This window comes from Nannospalax galili, unplaced genomic scaffold, assembly GCF_000622305.1.
Source record: "Nannospalax galili isolate Female #2095 unplaced genomic scaffold, S.galili_v1.0 scaffold1063, whole genome shotgun sequence".
NCBI classification, from domain to species: Eukaryota; Metazoa; Chordata; class Mammalia; order Rodentia; family Spalacidae; genus Nannospalax; species Nannospalax galili.
In genome coordinates, this window is record NW_008349483.1 from 96,751 (window position 1) to 116,047 (window position 19,297).

A 19,297-nucleotide genomic window follows, 5' to 3' on the forward strand; every position below is an offset into this window, starting at 1 on the left:
CAACCTCTGAGAGTAGGAGACAGTGAAGATGAGCACAAGACAGTGTAAATGAGCACACACCAGCCCAAGGAAGCTGAGGCTATGGTAAGACAGCCTAAGGAATTCAAACACCCAGCACAGGGGGAAATACAAACACCAAATAAAAAGTAGATTGATTCTTCACTGGCAGCCATCATGTCTACAACCTCATACATCAATTTCCTTCCCCACTGGGAACTTCTAATGCCTAAACCCCACAGTATAATCCCAGATAGAGCCATGACCCCATGAGTTCCGCTATGTCCCAAGCCACAGTATAATCCCAGATAGAGCCATGACCCCATGAGTTCCGCTATGTCCCAAGCCACAGTATAATCCCAGATAGAGCCATGACCCCATGAGTTCCGCTATGTCCCAAGCCACAGTATAATCCCAGATAGAGCCATGACCCCATGAGTTCCGCTATGTCCCAAGCCCAAGTTCCTACCTGTGAAGGTGACCTGGGCCGCACTGGGGCAGGAGACGCAGGAGCTAGTGCGTGGTTGGGGCTGGCTGTTGGGCTGGGTAGGGGTGAAGCCTCCTCCGGGGGTGATGGTGTCTTTGCAATGCGGAGAGGACCTGAATCACTGGATGGACACAGAGGATTGAGCAAGGGGACTTCTGAGCATGACTCCTGTGACCCAACAGTCTCCATCCCAGAGACACCCTGAAGCTTAATGGGATTGTCTGTTCTCTAGTTCCCATTTCCAGGTTAATTCTGGTTATTAGTAACAGGATCCTGATAAGTGGCACCACCTAATGTTCCTGTGAGCCAGGCTCCATTCAGACCTTATCTCTTTTCATCACAGCAGCCCTGCAACATTGTCCCCATTGTACAGATATAAAGAGTAGAGTGTGAAGAGATTAAGGAAAAAGCCGGAAGTCACTATGTGTTTTACTGGATTTGAACTTTGTTTTAGTACAAACTTCTTGTTTTCTCCACCATGCCAAACAAAGTTAAAAGACTCTTCCAAGCATAAGCTTAATTAATATAACCATTTTCCTTTTTCATATAAAAGAGAATCATGGTATGTCACTCTGTAAAAAACCTACCCAGAAAACTGTATATTTTATTTCCAAAACATCTCAAGAGAGTATTAATAAATCTTTTGTGGGAGTGTTTTCTGATTACACTTGGAGATTCACTAATTACTTCTTTCTACACCTTAAGAAACAATGACTCAACTCAAACACTTCGCATGTGCCAGGAAATCGTGTGACAGGTGAGATTCCTGCAGCTTCTTGAGAAGCCACCATGTTCCAGGCACCCTGCCAGATGCTTGGGAACAGCAAAACACAATGATTCAGACAGCACTCGGGACACATCCTACTCTCTAAGAACTGAAGACTACTGCTGGAAAGAACAGATTCAGTACCCTAAAGAGCACAGACACAGCCACACGGTCTATACACTTGAGTTAGGGAGTCAGGCCTTCGGGAGAGGAGACACTACATAATGGGGGCTGTGGGTCAGCAATCATGAACAGACTGGAAACAGGCCCAGTCTATGTAAGTCTAGGAGATCCCACAGCGCTAACTCACCACCTTGCTCTGCAAAGGAATGTCAAAGCAGAAAGAAGAAAAAAAGGAACATTAGTTAAGTGGTTGGTCCCTGCTTCCTGCTTTATCCAATTCAGAAATTCTGAAATCTTCAAATGGATCTGTCTCGTTCATTTCTATAAGAGACCAACTCTTACTTTCTTAATGTATATTATTTTGACAATATCTGAAAGCCATTTTGATAGTCTTAGTCTTTCTTCGTTCCTAGCTCAGTATTGAAATAACAATGTCAAAACACGAATCTGCCCCTTTTCAATTACTTCTGACCCCTTCCATGTCATCTTTTAGGCAATGTTCTCTCCCTTAGAGGAAGAGAACATCCCTGCTGTTCACTGTGGACAGCAGGCATAGTGGAGGGGTGCAATTATGGCCAATCTAAGAAACAGTGAAGGACCAAAAAAAGCTATCTTCAGACACTGACATAGAGATTGATTTGTGCATGTCTATGCATGATTCTATAAATGCATTCCTCGGAGTGTTTACAATGACTGGTATTAAAATAACAAGCATAGAATATGAGGATTGAATATTGCCATAGAGGCCATTTAGTTTCATAATGTCCCACTTTTCTATAGATTTTTATCAAAAATGAACTCTTCGCCTAGAGAGGTTATTGGCCTTAAGCAAGTAAAACAAAGCAAATTACCACAGAAGCATAAACGGAAATCTGAGGCTGCTGACTTCTAGCCCAAGGCTTGCTAAGTCTGGATGGAATAAAAGAGATTCCAAACCCATAGGAGAAAGTTGTTATGAAGCCAAACCAAGGTAAACAATTCCCCCATAAGTCACTGGGACCTCTGCCTGTGACCAGCATGCTCCAACAGTAATGTGCAATGGCTCAGCGACAAGGCAGCGCTGTGGGGTGAACAACAGATCAAAGGCAAGGGGATGATGAGGTCTCTCCTGCTTCGTTCCTTTCCCCCAGATGGATAAGAATCAGCACTAAATATAGTTTGGGAATTCTTTCTTTGCTAGAGAAAGTAACAAGTAGAAAGCCTCAAGTCTCATGCCATTGCTCACAGGTCCCTTGGAAAGCAGAGGGGAGTTACTTCTCTTGTGACAAAGGAGCCTCCTGGGGTAGCTGAAGACCAGAAGTAAATACAAAACCACAAAACTAAGGTTGGTGTGACTCTAGGTAGAAGGACTCTTTTCAGACTACAGAAAATCCAACTAACAGCACATTAAAAGTAAATGGAGCAGAACTACCTCTGAGGAACAGTGGCCTACCTGGGGGCTCCTTGAATGGTGAAGGCCTTGTCAGCATGCTGGTCACCCAGTTTCGTCATCACTTCATACAGCTTGTGGCAAAGCTAGGGGGATAAAGACCACTTGTTTAGTAGTTGAGAGGCATTCTGATGTCAATCCAGGCTATTCTCCGCAAGAAAGAAATTGTTTATTGAGAAACTCTTATGAGAAATAGGGTGGTCTCAGAGCACTTGAAATTCAATATACAGTCAAATTTAATATCCGCAGCTAAACTGAAATAAACTAAACTAACCCAATGCATTTATTTGTTTACCAGGATATAAGATAGGAAACAAAAGTTTGCCGTTTGCCTCAATTCTACTAGAAATAGTCACATGACTACTGTGTTGCACTAAGAAAATATTAGTGAACAATAGAGCTGTTAATTATTTGAATGTTTTGAGATCGATTTTTCATCAGCTAAAAGTATCACTTGAGATTCCTACTTCTGAACTTAGGAAGAAAACAAGCTCGGGAGGCTATGACTAAATCTTCAAAACATAGAGAACTGTGTGTCTACTGTTAACAAAGCACTATGCAGAGTGCAGAGTAACAGCAGCTACTACCAGAAGCCTGCAGGAGGCAGAATTCCTCGGGTCATGCCCTGCTGGTCCATGCCCTGCTGTCCATGCCCTGCTGGTCTACGTGCTTCTTCTACTTTACATTCCATAAACAAAACCAGGATTACTTACCACCGCAATTTCCTTGTGAAACTTGGCTTCAAGGCTAGAGACGTTTTTGAAAGTGTTGACATAAAATCCAACTCGTCTACCAGGTTCAAACACAAAGGAGAGAGCAATTAGGAAAAAAATGGACTTTAATGGCAATGAAACATTAAAACTGTTTTCATTATATCATTCCAAATAGCACTGGGTTAAATAACACTCCTGACTTTTCTATACTTGTTAACAGACAGAAAACATTTTTCAGTCTGGGGCAGAACCTCTCCTGAAATTCAGTTACCACCTAAGACAGTGGTTCTTGGCCGTGTAGTGCATCAAGGCTGCCTGGAACACCGTTTTCCAATTTAGTAGGTCTGAGGGTAGAGATGGAGAACAGATATTTCCAGGTAATGCCAAGTCTGACAGCTCAGGGAGCACTTTGGAATCACAGTCCTGGGATACACCCATAATTTATATGTACTTTGAACGATCTGAGGCTGGGGTTATTTTTCATTTTGTATAAATTGTAAATGGTCTAGGTTCTGTGTTATATTAATGTCCCAAATCTGTGTGATAGATTAGTTCTTGCTATTTAACAAAAGCAAAAGTGGGTTATCATTGAGCAAGTAAAACACAAGCAGCCCATCAGCAAGGTCTAAACATGTTTATAAAGGGAAGCCATGGGAGGAGACAAATTCAGTCTGTCTTCATTTAAGATCCCTAAGAGTAAGCACAAAAGTCAAATGCAGATTCAGCTTCATACCTCCAAGATAAATTCCTTCACTAAATCAGAGTCTTTGGACTCTATTAACTTAATTCTTTTGTATCCATCTGAGTAATCACAAATTTAATTTAATTCATTTTCTTGTTTCAAGGGCATTCTCAAAAATAACTTCAGCATCCTGATTGTTTTAGATTCCAAATCTCAATCCAAAACCAAGTAAGGATGTATTGAGGAGAAACATTATGTAGAACTAATAGATGGACTAGCACATACGCAGAGCCTTTATAATAGAGTTGGAGACTAAGATGTGCCCATATGCAATAGGTACCCATCTTCACGTAGACCATGGGGTTAGACAACAGAAGAAGCAAGGATCTTCCTGTGCTTAAGCTGCATCTTGCAGTGGGCAGGATTCCAACAAGCAGCAATGAGCAATGAGTCGACAGAAATAGGAGTCCTCAACAGTCCCCTGGGGTGGTAAACACTACACCCACAGTCATCATGTGACCTTGATTTCATATATTTCAAACCATATATAATTGTATATCTGTATATATACAATCGGTTCTTTGTACCTAAGGATTCTATGTCCTGTGAGTCAATCAACTTGGATTAAGAAATGTCAGGAATAAAGATTGAATCTATGCTGAACATAGAAAGACAGTCTTTCTCGTCTTCATTTCTTGAACAATACAGTAAAGCAGCTAGCTGTGCTGCATAGCTTTAGTGTCAACTTGACACACCTGGATTGAGGGAGCCTCAGTTGGGGAATTGCCTTCATTGGGCTGGCCTGTGGCCATGTCCATGGGGCACCTTCTTGATTATTGAGTGATGTGGGAGGGCCCAGCCCACTGTGGGTGGAGCCACCCCTGGGCAGGTGGGCCTGTGTTGCATAAGAAAGCAGCCTGAGCAGGGGTCAAGGGAGCAAGCCAGTAAGCGGATTTCCTCCATGGTCTGTGCTCCAGCTTCTACCTCCAGGTTCCTGCCCTGAGTTCCTACCTTGGGCTCCCTGATGAACTGTGACCTGGGAGATGAAAGCTAAATAAACCCTTTCCTCCCCAAGTTGGTATTGGTCAGAGTCTTTTGTCACAGCAATGAAGAAACAAACTAGGACAGCAGCTATTTACAAAATATTCTCATGGCACTAGGTATTCTAAGTAATGATTTAAAGTACGCAGGAGAGTGTGAGCAGATCACACACTATGCCATTTTAAATAAGGGACTTGAGCAGCCCTGGGATTTTGTTTCCACTGGGGGTCCTGGAACCAATTCTCCATAGATACAGGGTACAATTATAATATATTTGCACATGCACATACACTTAGCATACAGGCATATATTAATAAACATACTGTTATAATATGTCTAGAAATAGTGAGTATTCAAGCGTGTCAGACCAAAGACTAGGAGGTAAGAGCCCAGTAAGGCAGATGGTTCTCAGGGGCAGAGGCTCTTGCCAGGCAATAAAGCATATTAATTTACTAGCAAGAAGCATGAGGATGTGTTTGAGATAGGGGAGAGGACTGGACTTGCACTTGAATTTGGGGAAGGTAGCTAACACAGAGAGGAATGGGAAAGGGGAGACACTGCAGGGTCCCTGAGAGCACTGAGCAGAGGAAACCACTCACTGTGCTGTTGGCAGATAAACCTTTATGGGACATGGGGGCAGAAACCCACAACTACTTTTCTAAGACTACAATCAACAGAGGCAATATTCTTAATACCTTTCTCTGTTCAGTCACTCAACAAAATGTACCCAACTCTGAATTTACCCATGGTAGTAGTCTCATGTGACATCATGAACTTAAAATCCAGTTGGAATACTCAGAGAAGCTTAGTGAACATGTGTTCCACTCATATTTAAATGAAATTATATAAAAAGAAACAGAAAAACAAATTACTAAATTGCACGTGAATGGTAAGATACAACAGTAGTCCATATATGTTTAAATATCAGAAATGAGTTAGATATGGGCACAAAAAGCTAAAGGAACCCAGAGGACAGGGGGTAGTGGGCAATGTGTCAGGTGCAAATCTGCTTGAGAAGACAAACTGGCTCACCAACAGGATCTGATTTAACTTGAAGAGGGGCTGAGATGAGAGGGCTGTGTGCCATTAAAATTAATGGGTGAGTATTGTTTTGATATCATCGATTTTTAATTTTTTTTTTATTCATTGCTCTCTGCTCTTGGCTTTGAATCTTAGAGGACGAGCTTCCTTAATCTCCTGCTGCTGTGAGTTCCCTGCCATGATGAACCTGAAATTTTGAGCCAATGAAATAAGTAAACTTTATAATTTTTTTTCCTTTTTTTTTTTTCTTTCTTTTGTCTTCTTGAGACAGGTTCTCCCTGTAGCCCCAGCTGGCCTGGAACTCACTATGTATAGCAGACTGGCCTTGAACTCACAGAGATCCACCTGCCTCTGCCTCCCAAGTACTGGGACTAAAGGTATGCACCACCATGCCCAGGTGAAATAAGTAAACTTTTGTGCACAGCTTAATATTTCCTTAGAATATGTTTCATGCACGCACGTTCTGATGAAGGGCATGGATAACAAAGCCTGATGTTTTCTGTCAAACTGTTCCTACCTGGGTGGACCATTTGTATTCTGAACTGGATTATCACCTTATATAGCATCTCATCAACTTTAAAACTTCTCTTCCTTTAAAATTTAAATATTTGTTCATTTATTTATTGCCATTTTGTAAACACCTATTCATATTTTTAGCATATTTTGTGGTCTATTTTCACTATAAATTTGTAAGAACTGTCTGACTAAATATATTAAATTTATACTATATTGACCATAAAAGAAAAATAATATCTACCTGTGATGGTTAATGTTAAATTGTTAACTTGATAGAAATTAGAATCTTCTGGGATATGGGCCACTGGGCTTCTCTGTGGGACTGTCCTGATTACGTTAATTGAGGTGGGAAGATCTGCCTCCATCGGCAGCATCATTCCCTAGGCAGGGGATTCTGAGCTGGTAAGAGTGGAGAAAGTGAGCTGAGCACTAGTAGTATGGGTGCATTCATTACTCCCTGCTCTTGGTTACAGATGCAACATGACCAGTCATCACCAACGACCCGCATCCTGCAGTTATGAGTTCCTTGTCTACTGTAATCTGGAGTCAAAGAAACCCTTTCTCCCTTAAATTGCTTTTGTCAGAGTATTTTATTACATCAAGAGGAACTAAGATGCTCTTCCATGTTTAAATTCTGTTTCCAGGGCTGGAGAGACGGCTCAGTGGTTAAGAACACTGGCTGTTCTTGCAGAAGACCTCGATTCCAATCCCAGCATCCACATGGCAGCTAACAACTGTCCATAACTCCAGTCCCAGGGGATCCGACAGCCTCTTCTGTCCTCCGAGGGCACTGCATGACACAAGTGCACTTACCTACATGCAGGCAATACACGCATACCCATAAAATAAAAATAATAAATAAAAATTTTTAAAGTTCTGTTTCCTTGTCACAGTATTTTTTTTGAGAAACATTTTTGTTTAAAGAAACTGATGCAGTACCAGAAAGAAATCTACTACTTAAAATACTTCTCTCTCTTCTTGCTCTCCTTCTTTCTCTCATATGTATATGTGTGTGCATGTAGGTGTACGTGCATGTAGGCACATGGTGGTCAGAGGTGCACTGTCTACCTTATTTTTGAGACAAAGTATCTCACTGAACCTGAAGCACAACAACTGACTAGAATGGTGGTTAGGGAGCTCCAGGGATCCACCTGCCTCAGCCTCCTGGTTTAGTGGTTACAGATGCATGCCAACATGCCAGCTTTGTATGGGCACTGGGGATATGATCTTATACTTGCAAAGCAAGCACTTTACTGACTGAGCCATCTTCCCAGACCCTATTTCTCATCTTTATATATCCAAACATTTAAGACAATGTTCTGTACATAGAAGCAATGAACAGACAAGGAACAAAAGAGCATAGAACACACTGAAAACAAGCATCATATTTAATAGCATCCACAGAACAGAAAAGGAACAAAACTGAGAACAAGCATCAAATTTAGTAGCATCCACAAGAGACACATTTTGACTCAGAGGCAAAAAGTTTGAAAGTAAAAGAATGGAAAAGGGGTGCTTCATGTAAAGAGTAAGTGAAAGAAACCTGGAGCAGATATCAGGCAAAAATTTATTAAGAGACACAGAAGAGAGCACTTTGCAGCTGAGTGTGGTAGTAGGTACCTATAACCCCAGCATTTGGGAGGCAAACACAAGAGGAGCAGGAGTTCAAGATTATTCTGTCTACATAGTGAGTTCTAGGTCATCTTGTCTACATAGTGAGTTTGGGGCCAGCCTGGGCTACATGGGACCCTGTCTCAAAAACAAATAAGAAAAAGAAAGAAGAAAGAAAGAAAGGGGGGAGGGAGGAAGAAAAGAAAGTAGGACATTTTTATATAGATGAAATCCTCAATCATTAAGAAAGCACATGAACTATAAATATAAAAAAATATATAAAATAAAAGCTGCAAGAACTTCAGGGCTGGAAAGGTGACTCAGAAGTGAAAAGCACTGGCCACTCTTCCAGAAGACCCAGGTTTGGTTTCCAGCAACCACATCATAGCTAGCAACCATCTATAACTCCAGTTCCAAAGGATCTAATGCCCTCTTCTGGCCTTTACGGGTCTGCATGCATGTGGTGCACTTACATACAGTCAGGCAAAACATCCATACACATAAAATTAAAAATTATTTATTTATTTATTCATTTATTTAGTTAAAAATAAGCTAACAGAATTGAAGAGAAAAATGACCTGAAAATATTTGGTTGACTGATAACTCAGTTTCAGTGATGAATAGAATAATTAAGCAGAAGACAGAAAAGAGAAGACCTGACCAACATTGTAGTTCAACTGGAAGTAATAGATACTTTTTGAATGGATATGAAGAGTTTGATGCAGAAATTCATGCATCCATCAGTTAATACATGCTCACTGCTGCATGTGCAGTACTGTGCATTTCCCCACAGGAGACACAAGATTAAAAATACTAACTTTAGCTTCAGGGCTGAGCAAGACAACTTGAATAAGAACATATGTGCTTAGGAAGTAACTTGAAACGTCATGACTGTGTATGATCTCATTTCCATTAAAGAGAGTCATAGATAAAAGAAGCAGGAACAAAAACCACACAAGTGTTTTACTTGCTTCTATTAGGACTTAAAAGCTTTGTAATCCTAGGGAAGATGTTCAGTCAATATGACCCACAGCTTCTTCATCTATAAGATGAAAATATTAATAAGAACAATGATTATAACCTGCTATGTCAAGTATAAACATAATACTTGGCAATAGGAAGTATTCAAAACATGTTCTCTCTCACACATCACACACACACACACACACACACACACACACACACATACACACACACCACTATTATTGTGGCCAAGTCATCTGCAGTTAGATAAAGTCTATACTATAAAGAAGGGAAAGTCAAAGCCAGTTTGGATCAAAGGGCAGGATTTGGAAAAATCTAGGACAGAGGCCTGAGTGCCAGAATTTTAAATGAGATTTGTTCAAAAGACTTTCAAACATTTATATTGTGTATAAACTGAGACAAGGAAAGGTTTCCTTTCAATGCTGTCCTTCAGGTGGTCGCTCCATTTTTACATCACTACAAAGTCTTTCATTTTATAAGAGGTTATGAAAAAAATTCATTTAAATTATCAAGTAATGTTTAGAAGGGCAACACAGTCTGAAATAATATCAGTTAATGATAGTTTGGGATGATTACAGATTGCACTAGAAAACAAATTAGTTTCACATTCAATTCATATTAATGCAAATAATATGTATTTGTCTCTTGGTGATTTGGGCAATTTTTCCTAGAACATTACTTCGTGATTGTCTACTGGCAATTTTTCAAAGGTATAAATGGAAGTTGCGAACACTGTGGTACCTCAATCTTTTAAAAGGTCAGTATGCCACAGGCTAAGTAATAGTGTTGTATATCACATAATTTCCCTTACAGGAAAAAATTAATATATGTAAACAACTACACATATTAGAAAAAGACTACCTCTTTTCTTGGCCAGTGCAGGGGATGGGATCCAGAGTCTTTCACATGCTACACAGGTTTTCTTCCAACCGAGCAGTACCCCAGCCCCAGGAAGGGAATATCCATAAAGAAAAATTATAAGCTCTGGGGAAACATGATGCTTGATTTTTTGTGAAGATAAAGACAGGGAAACTGTGGTGGTTTGAATGGGAATGTGCCCCATAGGCTCCAAGTTTTAGACATTTTGTCCGCAGTTGGTGACACTGTTTTAAGAGGTGTGGCCTTGCTGGAGGAAGCATGTCACTAGGGGCAGGCTTCGAGAGTCCATAAGCCTTGCCAGATTTCCAGTTGTTCTCTGTTTCCTCTGCCTGCTTGAAGATGTGAGTGCTCTGCTTTCTGATGTGGCCAACCCCTGCCACCATGCCTCCCTGCCATGACAGATTCCTATCCCTCTGGAACTATAAGCACAAATAAAGTCTTCCTTTAAATGTGCCCTTGGTCACTGTGTTTTATCACAACAGAAAAGTGACGAATACAGAAATCAAGACGGATGTAAAAATTCTGTGTTCATAGATGAAAGCACTCCATGAAACGTGACTGTAAGATGTAATATTTCTAATACAAAAAAACCTCATGTACTTTGTTTTCTGAGTCGGTCTCATGCAGCTTAAGCTGGCCTCAAACTTGCTAGATAGCTGAGAATGAACTGCAGCCATCATCCTCCTTTCTTCGATTCCTGAGTGCTGGGATGATTGGCATGTGCCACCATGTTCAGCTGATGTGGTGCTAGGGATTGAACTCAGGGACTTCATGCCTGCTGGGCAAGCACTCTACCAAATGAGCTACATTCCCAGCCTATAATCTGTGATTTTAAGTAGATGTGAATGGTTAAGTTCAATTTATAAATAGATTAGTCAAATCTATTCTGGTTGCCGAAAACCTTCACTTGTAGAGAGGAGCACACTGGGCACATCCAGTAAGGTCCTGTGCTGGCCATAGAGCTGTCAAGGTGGAGTTTCTCAAATACGTGCACAGGATGAAGATGAAGAAAATATGAGAGTAAGACAAACCATAATCCACCAAAACATAATGAGGTTTGGGGGGGTAGCATTAAGAATAGAGAGTCACAACTCACACTGAAAAGTTATGGATTGTTCCCTTTGATGGGCTTTTAGTTTCCCCAATTGATAACTCCAAAACTTTAAGACCTGAACTCCAGGAGCAATGGTACCGAAAAAGAAATACAGATGTTCAAAGAATGAGTGAAGTCAGGTGAACAAAGAGCTAATGTTACAGGGTGAATTCTCGGTGGTTACTGGACATTGAGGTAGAGGTGTTCTGCAGGCAAGTTTTACAGTGAACTCACCAAAATTTCAACAAGATATTTCAGGAGTTCAAAAATAAATACAAGGGGCCTGGGGAGATGGCTCAGCAGTTAGGAGGGTTTACTTCTCTTACAGAGGACCTGCATTTGGTTTCCTGTGCGGTGCCCACAGCAGGTGGCTTACAAACGTCTGTAACTCTAGCTCCAGGGGATCAGATATACTCTTCTGATCTCCATGGGGGGCACCATCAATGAAATGCACATAAACCTCTTATACATACACATAATTAGAAATACAATAAATCTCTAAAAGCAAATACTCAATGCTCATAATAGACAAAAAGTTAAGAGGATTAGAGATGAACACAGAAGTTGCCAAACTCTAGATGAGATCCTCAAAAACTTTACAGTAGAAGCTGGAGAATCTGTACGTATAGGAAGATCTGCAGGCATCATCCAGTCAGAAGCTAGGACTAGAGAACTCAGTTGACTGAAATATTGCATGGCAAGCATAATGTTTTTTTTCATAAGGGTGATGGGGAGAGGTACCGATGGGAACTGAGGGACAAAGCCTCACTGCTCCCAGTCGCTTCTTGGTTCTACCACTGAGTAGGGAAAACTGAACAAACTATATAGGTTGCTCTTGGTACTATGACTATGAGAAATGCAGAACACCTGTAAATAAGAACAGCATTGACTGTTTGAAACAGGAATGGAGGGGCTGAAGAGATGGCGCAGCGGTTAAGAATACTGGTTGTTCTTGCAGAAGACCCGGGTTCGAATCCCAGCACCCACATGGCAGCTAACACCTGTCTGTAACTCCAGCCCCAGGGGATCCGACAGCCTCTTCTGACCTTCGCAGGCATTGCATGACACAGGCACACTTACCTACATGCAGGCAATACACGCATACACATAAAATAAAAATAATAAATAAAGTTAAAAAAAAATAGGAATGGAGCCCAGGTTAAAACTTCAAAGAACATCGAGGTCAGAAGACTAGATGAGCTCTCAGACTAAAGAAAATTTCACAAGGAACTGAAAAGACCATACCATAAAGTTTTAAGTTTAAGGGCAGTTTTAATTCTTCTAATTAAAATTTCAGCCTCCACAGATCTCAAGGTCTAAAAATAGAATACCCACAATGGGCAGCTGCCAGACACATGGCGATATTTAAATTAAAAGGACTTAGAATAAAATAATCCTAAAGTTCAGTTCCTCAATCTACCCAACCACATTTCAAGTACTCAATAGCTGTAAATGGCAAGTACTGCAATACTGTCCAGATACATAGCTTCCTTTGTATAGCACTGAAGCGTCACAGACAGTAATGGTGAGGTGGGGGATATTCACTCTTCTTGAACAGCTAAAGGGGGCATGTACACCTGGCACAGAAACATATTTACCTTGACCATAACGATGGCAACTCTTCTTGTAAATCGACATTAAACTCCTCAAAAACTTTCTGTGCTTTTTGAAATTCCTCTTCTGCCTAGAAATGACACACAATACATGTTTACAGAAGATACTGGTCACTGATGCTCCCTCCAGAAAGTCCCAGGCCAGTGGGAAGCCTAAATCATGACCAGACATATTTTCATGATAGACTTACAATTTGTTATGGAGCACAATACTGTGTGTGGAAAAAGGTATAAAGAAGACAGATGCTTCCATATAGCAAAGGGATATTTTAATTGGATCTTGAACAATCACAAAGTGTTTACTAAAGAATGTGATGGAGGTGCCGCCACCAAACATAAGGCAGAGATCCTCCAGCTGACATTCTAGCTGCTCACAGCAGCACCTTGCCAGGCTGTTTTACCTTCTTGGACTGCCCAATCTTCGATGAGTATGAAGGAAATGCAAGGTGATGAAATGCTGAACAGAGGGCCTGGCATCTATCAGGCCTTACATGAAGGGCCACTGCTATCATAGGTAATCAAGAACTGAAGGGTAATTCATTCTGGATTTGCTTAAGGTGGGTGTATGTATGGAAGGAGGAAAGGGAGGAGGAAAAAACTTGGAATTTGGTAAGGATGGACAGGCAAGTTATAACCAAACTATGAAGGTCTTATAGGCCATGTGAAGGAATTTTTTTTTTCTAATGAGAAGTATTAAAAGAGGGAAGCAGTAGGGAAACTCATCTAGAAGAGTGATGGTGAAAGATGATTTGGCAGCTGTGTGCAGTAGCTAAGACAAAGCAAGACTGGACTCCAAGGGAACAGTGGATGGCTGACATGAGTTATCTGACATCTACAGGCTGCTGACAAACATGATAATATCTACTGAAATGGGTTTTCTGAATGCTATGCAAATTTAGCATGTCTTTCTTTGGGACAATCAGGAGTTCTGCCTGAGAATTTCACACTTGGCCTCCCATCCGAATCTCAGCCTCCCATCCCATCTCAGTGATGATCATGGACCACACCACACAGGGAAGTGCAGCAACATTTTCCGCTTTCTTTGGTGTTGGAGCACTGCAAGAGACCAAATTATATTCCCATCAGCCCATGTCAGTCTCACCCATGTGCTCTTACTTATAACAGCATGAAAAATGTTATATGACTTAAAGAAATGCGGCTTAGAAGACCATATTTCAGTTTGAATTCTGCCCTAATTCCAGTCTTTGTCTAAAAGGGAAACATTTAATTTTAAAAACAAAGCAGGAAAACATTTAATTTTGAAAACAAAGCAGGAAAACATTTAATTTTAAAAACAAAGCTGCTGAAGAGACCTGAGATGTGGAGAGCCGAGTCACCTGTGGGATCTATCCTCCCGCTGGAGATCCAACCACCCCGCCTACCTTGGAGATGCGGCTCTCATCCTTCCTCTTGGAACTCTGCAAAGCCTCCAGGTGATGGCGGGCGCTATCGTAGTCCACCAACTTCCTGCTGCGCTTGGCGATGCGATTCTGCAAATATGGAAAACGTGAACTGAGGGAGAGATGACCACAGAGTCTCTGACTGCCAAAATTCAAAATGCTTTCCTTGTCCAGAACAGCTGAGAGCTTAAAAGTTTTTTGTTACATTTAAGCATGTATGTGTGTGTGAGGGCTGCACACGCAGAGTTAAAGAACAACTTGTAGGAGTCTCTCCGGGTCTCAGGGACTGAACTCGGGTCCTCAGGCTTGGTGGCAAGGACCCTTACTCAAACTGAACCATCTCATGGCCCAGCACCCGAGAATTTTGATAGACGATAGAGGTGAACAGGAATTTGAGTAGAAAAAGGACATCTGGAAATCATAACAGGGCATCCAGTCCTTTCTGTGGAAGATCTTAGGTAAATGGCTCCCTTTATGATAATAATGAGGACAACCAACAGCAGCTACAGGCCTAAATTGTAGCCAAAGTCTAAGAAAATTCCAGAGTTGGTTTAGGTGGAGCAGGAAACCTTGATTCCCCGTTAGTCTCTGACTTTTAATATGTTGAAGTTTGAAGATAGGGAAAAACTATATTAGATTGGTTTTATAATTATAATAACATACCAATAGCAGTTTCATAAAGCAGAGCTACTTCTTAAGAAATATACTATCAGTCTATCACAGTCTTTCTTTATTACAATCTCCTGGACTAAGGTGTCACTTTGGAAAAGCCCGTGTCTAACACATAGGGCTCCTGCTGATGGTCTAGCTCTATTGTGTGGCTTCCTCTTTAATGACTTTTCACTGCTTGGTCCAGGAATCCTGAACTGCTAGCCATAGAGTGCTTTAGCTTGTTACCCCAGAACTGCAACCTCAGGACCAGGTTTTGGTCGGGATTTGGTTTTGATCAACCATCACTGCCCTCATTTACATGACTTTTATTTGCATCACAGAGATTGCACAACTGGAATTTAGGTGCACCGTGACTCACATCAACCTCCCAGAATTAAACACCAGCCAATCCAGACTGTGATCCTTCACATGGTACAAGTTACTTTGCAGGGAACTACATAAAAGAACATACTATGAACAAAACAGGACTTCTCCAGAATAGAGATCCTCACAGCTCACCACTGAGCTGCACTCTGGATACCGCCCAGCCAGCTGCCTCCCTGCAGTGCACGCTGTATTCTTCCTATTCTGGCACAAAGAAGAATTCATTCCCTGCCTGCTACTGTAGTTTGCCAGTCCACTATAATAAGTTACTTCCACTGCAATATAAAGAGAAAACAGAACTGAAAAACAGAGAATTGGGGCTGCAGACAAGGCTCAGTGGCTCACATTAGCCTGTAACTCCAGCTCCCAGGGCATCTGATGCCCTCTTCTGGCCTCCTGTACACACATAGCCTTCTGGGACCTCTACACACATAGTGCACATATATACACATAAAATAAAAAATAAATACATCTTTTAAAAAAAGAAATAGAAAAATAGAAGCATGCAAAAAGAATAATATAATAATGAATGGTCTAATATTAATGAATTATAATAATGAATTATCTAATATTATATGCATGGGGAAAAAGAGACAGAAGTAATAGATGAAGGCACAATGGATGAGAATTTACAAAATATCAAAAACATAAAAGTGCAGTGAGCCTGTGCTGTAGCCCAGGTGCCGCGGGGATATTCAAAAGACAGACATGTGTGTCCCTCCCTTCAGGTATCAGACTAGTCAAGCAATGGAACCCCCAGAGTCAAAATTTTCCCAGGAATATCATGCTAAGGGGAAGAAAAAAAGCCAACCAAAGGGGAGTTTGCTTCACAGTTCATGCAGTTCTGAAAACTTTCCTACAGTTACTTTAATATGCATACTCTATGGCTTTTGTTTTCCATTCTATATAAAATTATTAAGACAAAGCCAGTATTTCTCTCAAAAAATGTTAGGGTTAGAATCTATATGTTCACAGGCTTATAAGACTCAACATTTATAACAGCAATGTTCTTAATAATACATGTATGCAGTACTAGGTGGCCATCTGTCATAGTATCAAACAAAAGCTTATAAACAAATCTCAGTCAAATACAACACAGAAATGTCATTAAAACTTTTGTTCATTACTTTTGGTTTTCAGCTAAATGTGCTTACCAACATGTATAAGGGTATCTAAAACCAACGTTAGATAAAGAGAAAGAAGTAGAGACGAAATTCCTAGATTTCTCATATTCTAGATAGGTTATATTTTTAAGGTGGTTTCTGGTTGCTGATATACCATCTTATAGCAATCTAAGGACTAATGAAAAGACCTAGGTGAATTCAAGTTACAATAGTCATATGAAATATACAGGAAAAGATTTGTACACGATTAGGTTGGCTACAACCCAAAGCTGTTTATAAGGCTTCTAATGTTTTATGTTTAAAAAAGTGGACTTTAAAAAATGTTTTAAGACAGATGTAGGGTTTTTTCTAGGATTTATGACCTCTCCAGTCATGTGTAATTGGCTATGTTTACAGTGCCATACAAGAGTTCCCTCCCACTGAGCAGGCTTTAAGTTCACTTAGACAGCTGTTGATTACCCTCCAAGATAAAAAGTGTCACTACTGCACCAATACAGTTTTGCTGTGCCAGACATTGTTTGTTATTAGGCTTTAAAGCTGGGATTGGATCATTGATTGTTTTTCTCCCTTAGCAGTTTGCATAGTGTCCTCCAAAATTTCCAGGTCAGTTCCAGCTCCATTGCTCCAAGTCCTGTGTCCAGTATGTCCTGTTTTTGGCGATACGGATAGCTTCAGTTGGATAGCTATGTTGGATAGCTTCAGTTGTCAAACTTGAAACACCCAGTTAGAGGGAACCTCAATTGAGGAACTGGTTCCTTTGGACTGGCCTGTGGTCATGCCTATGAAGCATTTTCTTGATTGTTGAGTGATATGGGAGGTCCAAGCCCACTAGGGGGCGGTGCCCCTGGGAAAGTGGTCATGTATAAGAAAACGGGATGAGCATGGGCCAGAAGAGTAAGCCAGTAGCAGCATTCCTCTGTGGTCTGTGCTTCAGTTCCTGTCTCCAGGTTCCAGTCTTGAGTTCCCACCTTGGCCTCCCTCAGTGATGAAATGTGACTTGGGAGTTTTAAGATAAAATATACTCTTTCCTCCCCAAGTTGGTCTTGCTCTGTGTTCTTATCACAGCAATAGGAAGTAACTAAGACAGGGTCTTACTTTCAAGTTCTGGAAGGTAATGGACTGTGGCAATACACCGTGTTATTTTGGGAGTCTCTTGGACTACACTTACCAATAACTTGAAAGGAGTTTTGGCACTGTGTTTCTTGTTATATAGCCTTAAACTACACATACGCACTTAGGTACAGATATTGTATGTGTATGGGGGTACTTAATGGGAAAGGGAGAAGGGAAGGCTATATAAGGAACCATGGGGGTAAAGGGGAGGCTTTTGAACTAATACATTTCCCTCTGATTTTTCACACCATTTAGGCATTATTTATCTCCCCCCTTCTCTAACTCTTCCCCCTCCCTCCCAGTTAAAGTACTCCTACTTTTCCCATTTTTCCCCTTGAAATACCTGTCTCCTATTATCCTCCCATCTCTTGAGCTCCTTCTTCCTCTTTACCCCCATGGTTCCTTATATATCCTTCTCTTCTCCCTTTCCCAATAAGTACCCCATTATCCTCTTGGTAACATCTGTCACATCCCTAGACGGACATAATTTCTTATTATATACTAAATATGGATCCTTATATTTACAGACAAGTATACATGACACCACTCATCAAAGAAGTTTGTTTTGCAACAGACAGAGACTAATACAGGGTTCCGCAACTGTTCATACCCAGAGAATAAGTGTCTGTGAGATGTCCAACCCTACATGACATATCTACAGTGGAACCTCTACACCCAAGTCTCACTGAACATAGTAGAGCAAAGGGTATAGAGACTATTAATGCACTTCTCAACTCTTACCAGAAAGTTTTTCTCTTGCAACAGTGGGCAATGAACACAGAAGGCCACAATTGGTCAAAGTGTAGAGAATAAAAGACTGCAGAGCGCATATCCTTGGATAGGATTCTTAACATTAAACCTCACCCATCCAGGGCTTAGGGACCATTGCAGAAGAAGGAGCAGAAAAATTCTAAGAGCCGAGGGTGGTGCATGATCATAAGGAAAACAGAATTTTACAAACTCTGGGGAACTTGCTTATATGAACTTATAGCAAACGTGACAGCATGTACGTGACCAGTGCAAATGCAATCAAATGAAAACCAGCATAGAACTGGGGAAATGGGCAGAAGGCCCCAACCTTAGCTTAGTAAATATTGGCAGCTGATCGCTGCTGAGCGAGGGAGGGTTGGTCTTCTGTAAGGGAGTGATGTTAGATAGGCTGAACAGGCCAGTGGATGAACACACACACAGAGACTTCTGGGTACACAAACAGGACTCCACAGGCCTTACCATATATAACAAAATGCATGAAATCCAGTGGGTGGGCTATGGGGGGGTGCAGATAGGGGAGAGGGCATAAATATGCTTAAGATGTATGAAATCCACAAAAATTCAATAAAAAATACACATTGAGAAAAAACTTGATGTAAATTTAATTATGTATTCATAACAATAGGGAATTAAACATTTATGCATGGTAATAATGTCAAAATTATTATAAATATTTAATATTTTAGATACTGTGTGCAGATAGTGGAGAGGGCATAAATATGCTTAAGATGTATGAAATCCACAAAAATTCAATAAAAAATACACATTGAGAAAAAACTTGATGTAAATTTAATTATGTATTCATAACAATAGGGAATTAAACATTTATGCATGGTAATAATGTCAAAATTATTATAAATATTTAATATTTTAGATACT

At 40.7% G+C, this 19,297-nt stretch overlaps 1 protein-coding gene across 2 annotated transcripts in view; it reads right to left on the bottom strand.

Annotated features, from left to right (window-relative positions):
• Amph (amphiphysin) overlaps positions 1–19,297 on the bottom strand; it is a 287,017-nt gene that overhangs the window by 68,924 nt on the left and 198,796 nt on the right. For both annotated transcript variants that reach the window (XM_008846954.1, XM_008846953.1), the window contains exons 6-10: positions 14,358–14,465; positions 12,961–13,046; positions 3,516–3,591; positions 2,806–2,888; positions 467–605 (exon numbers count right to left, since the gene is read on the bottom strand). In XM_008846954.1, the coding sequence (XP_008845176.1) occupies positions 467–605; positions 2,806–2,888; positions 3,516–3,591; positions 12,961–13,046; positions 14,358–14,465 (492 nt within the window). The remainder of the gene's footprint in view (positions 1–466; positions 606–2,805; positions 2,889–3,515; positions 3,592–12,960; positions 13,047–14,357; positions 14,466–19,297) is intronic.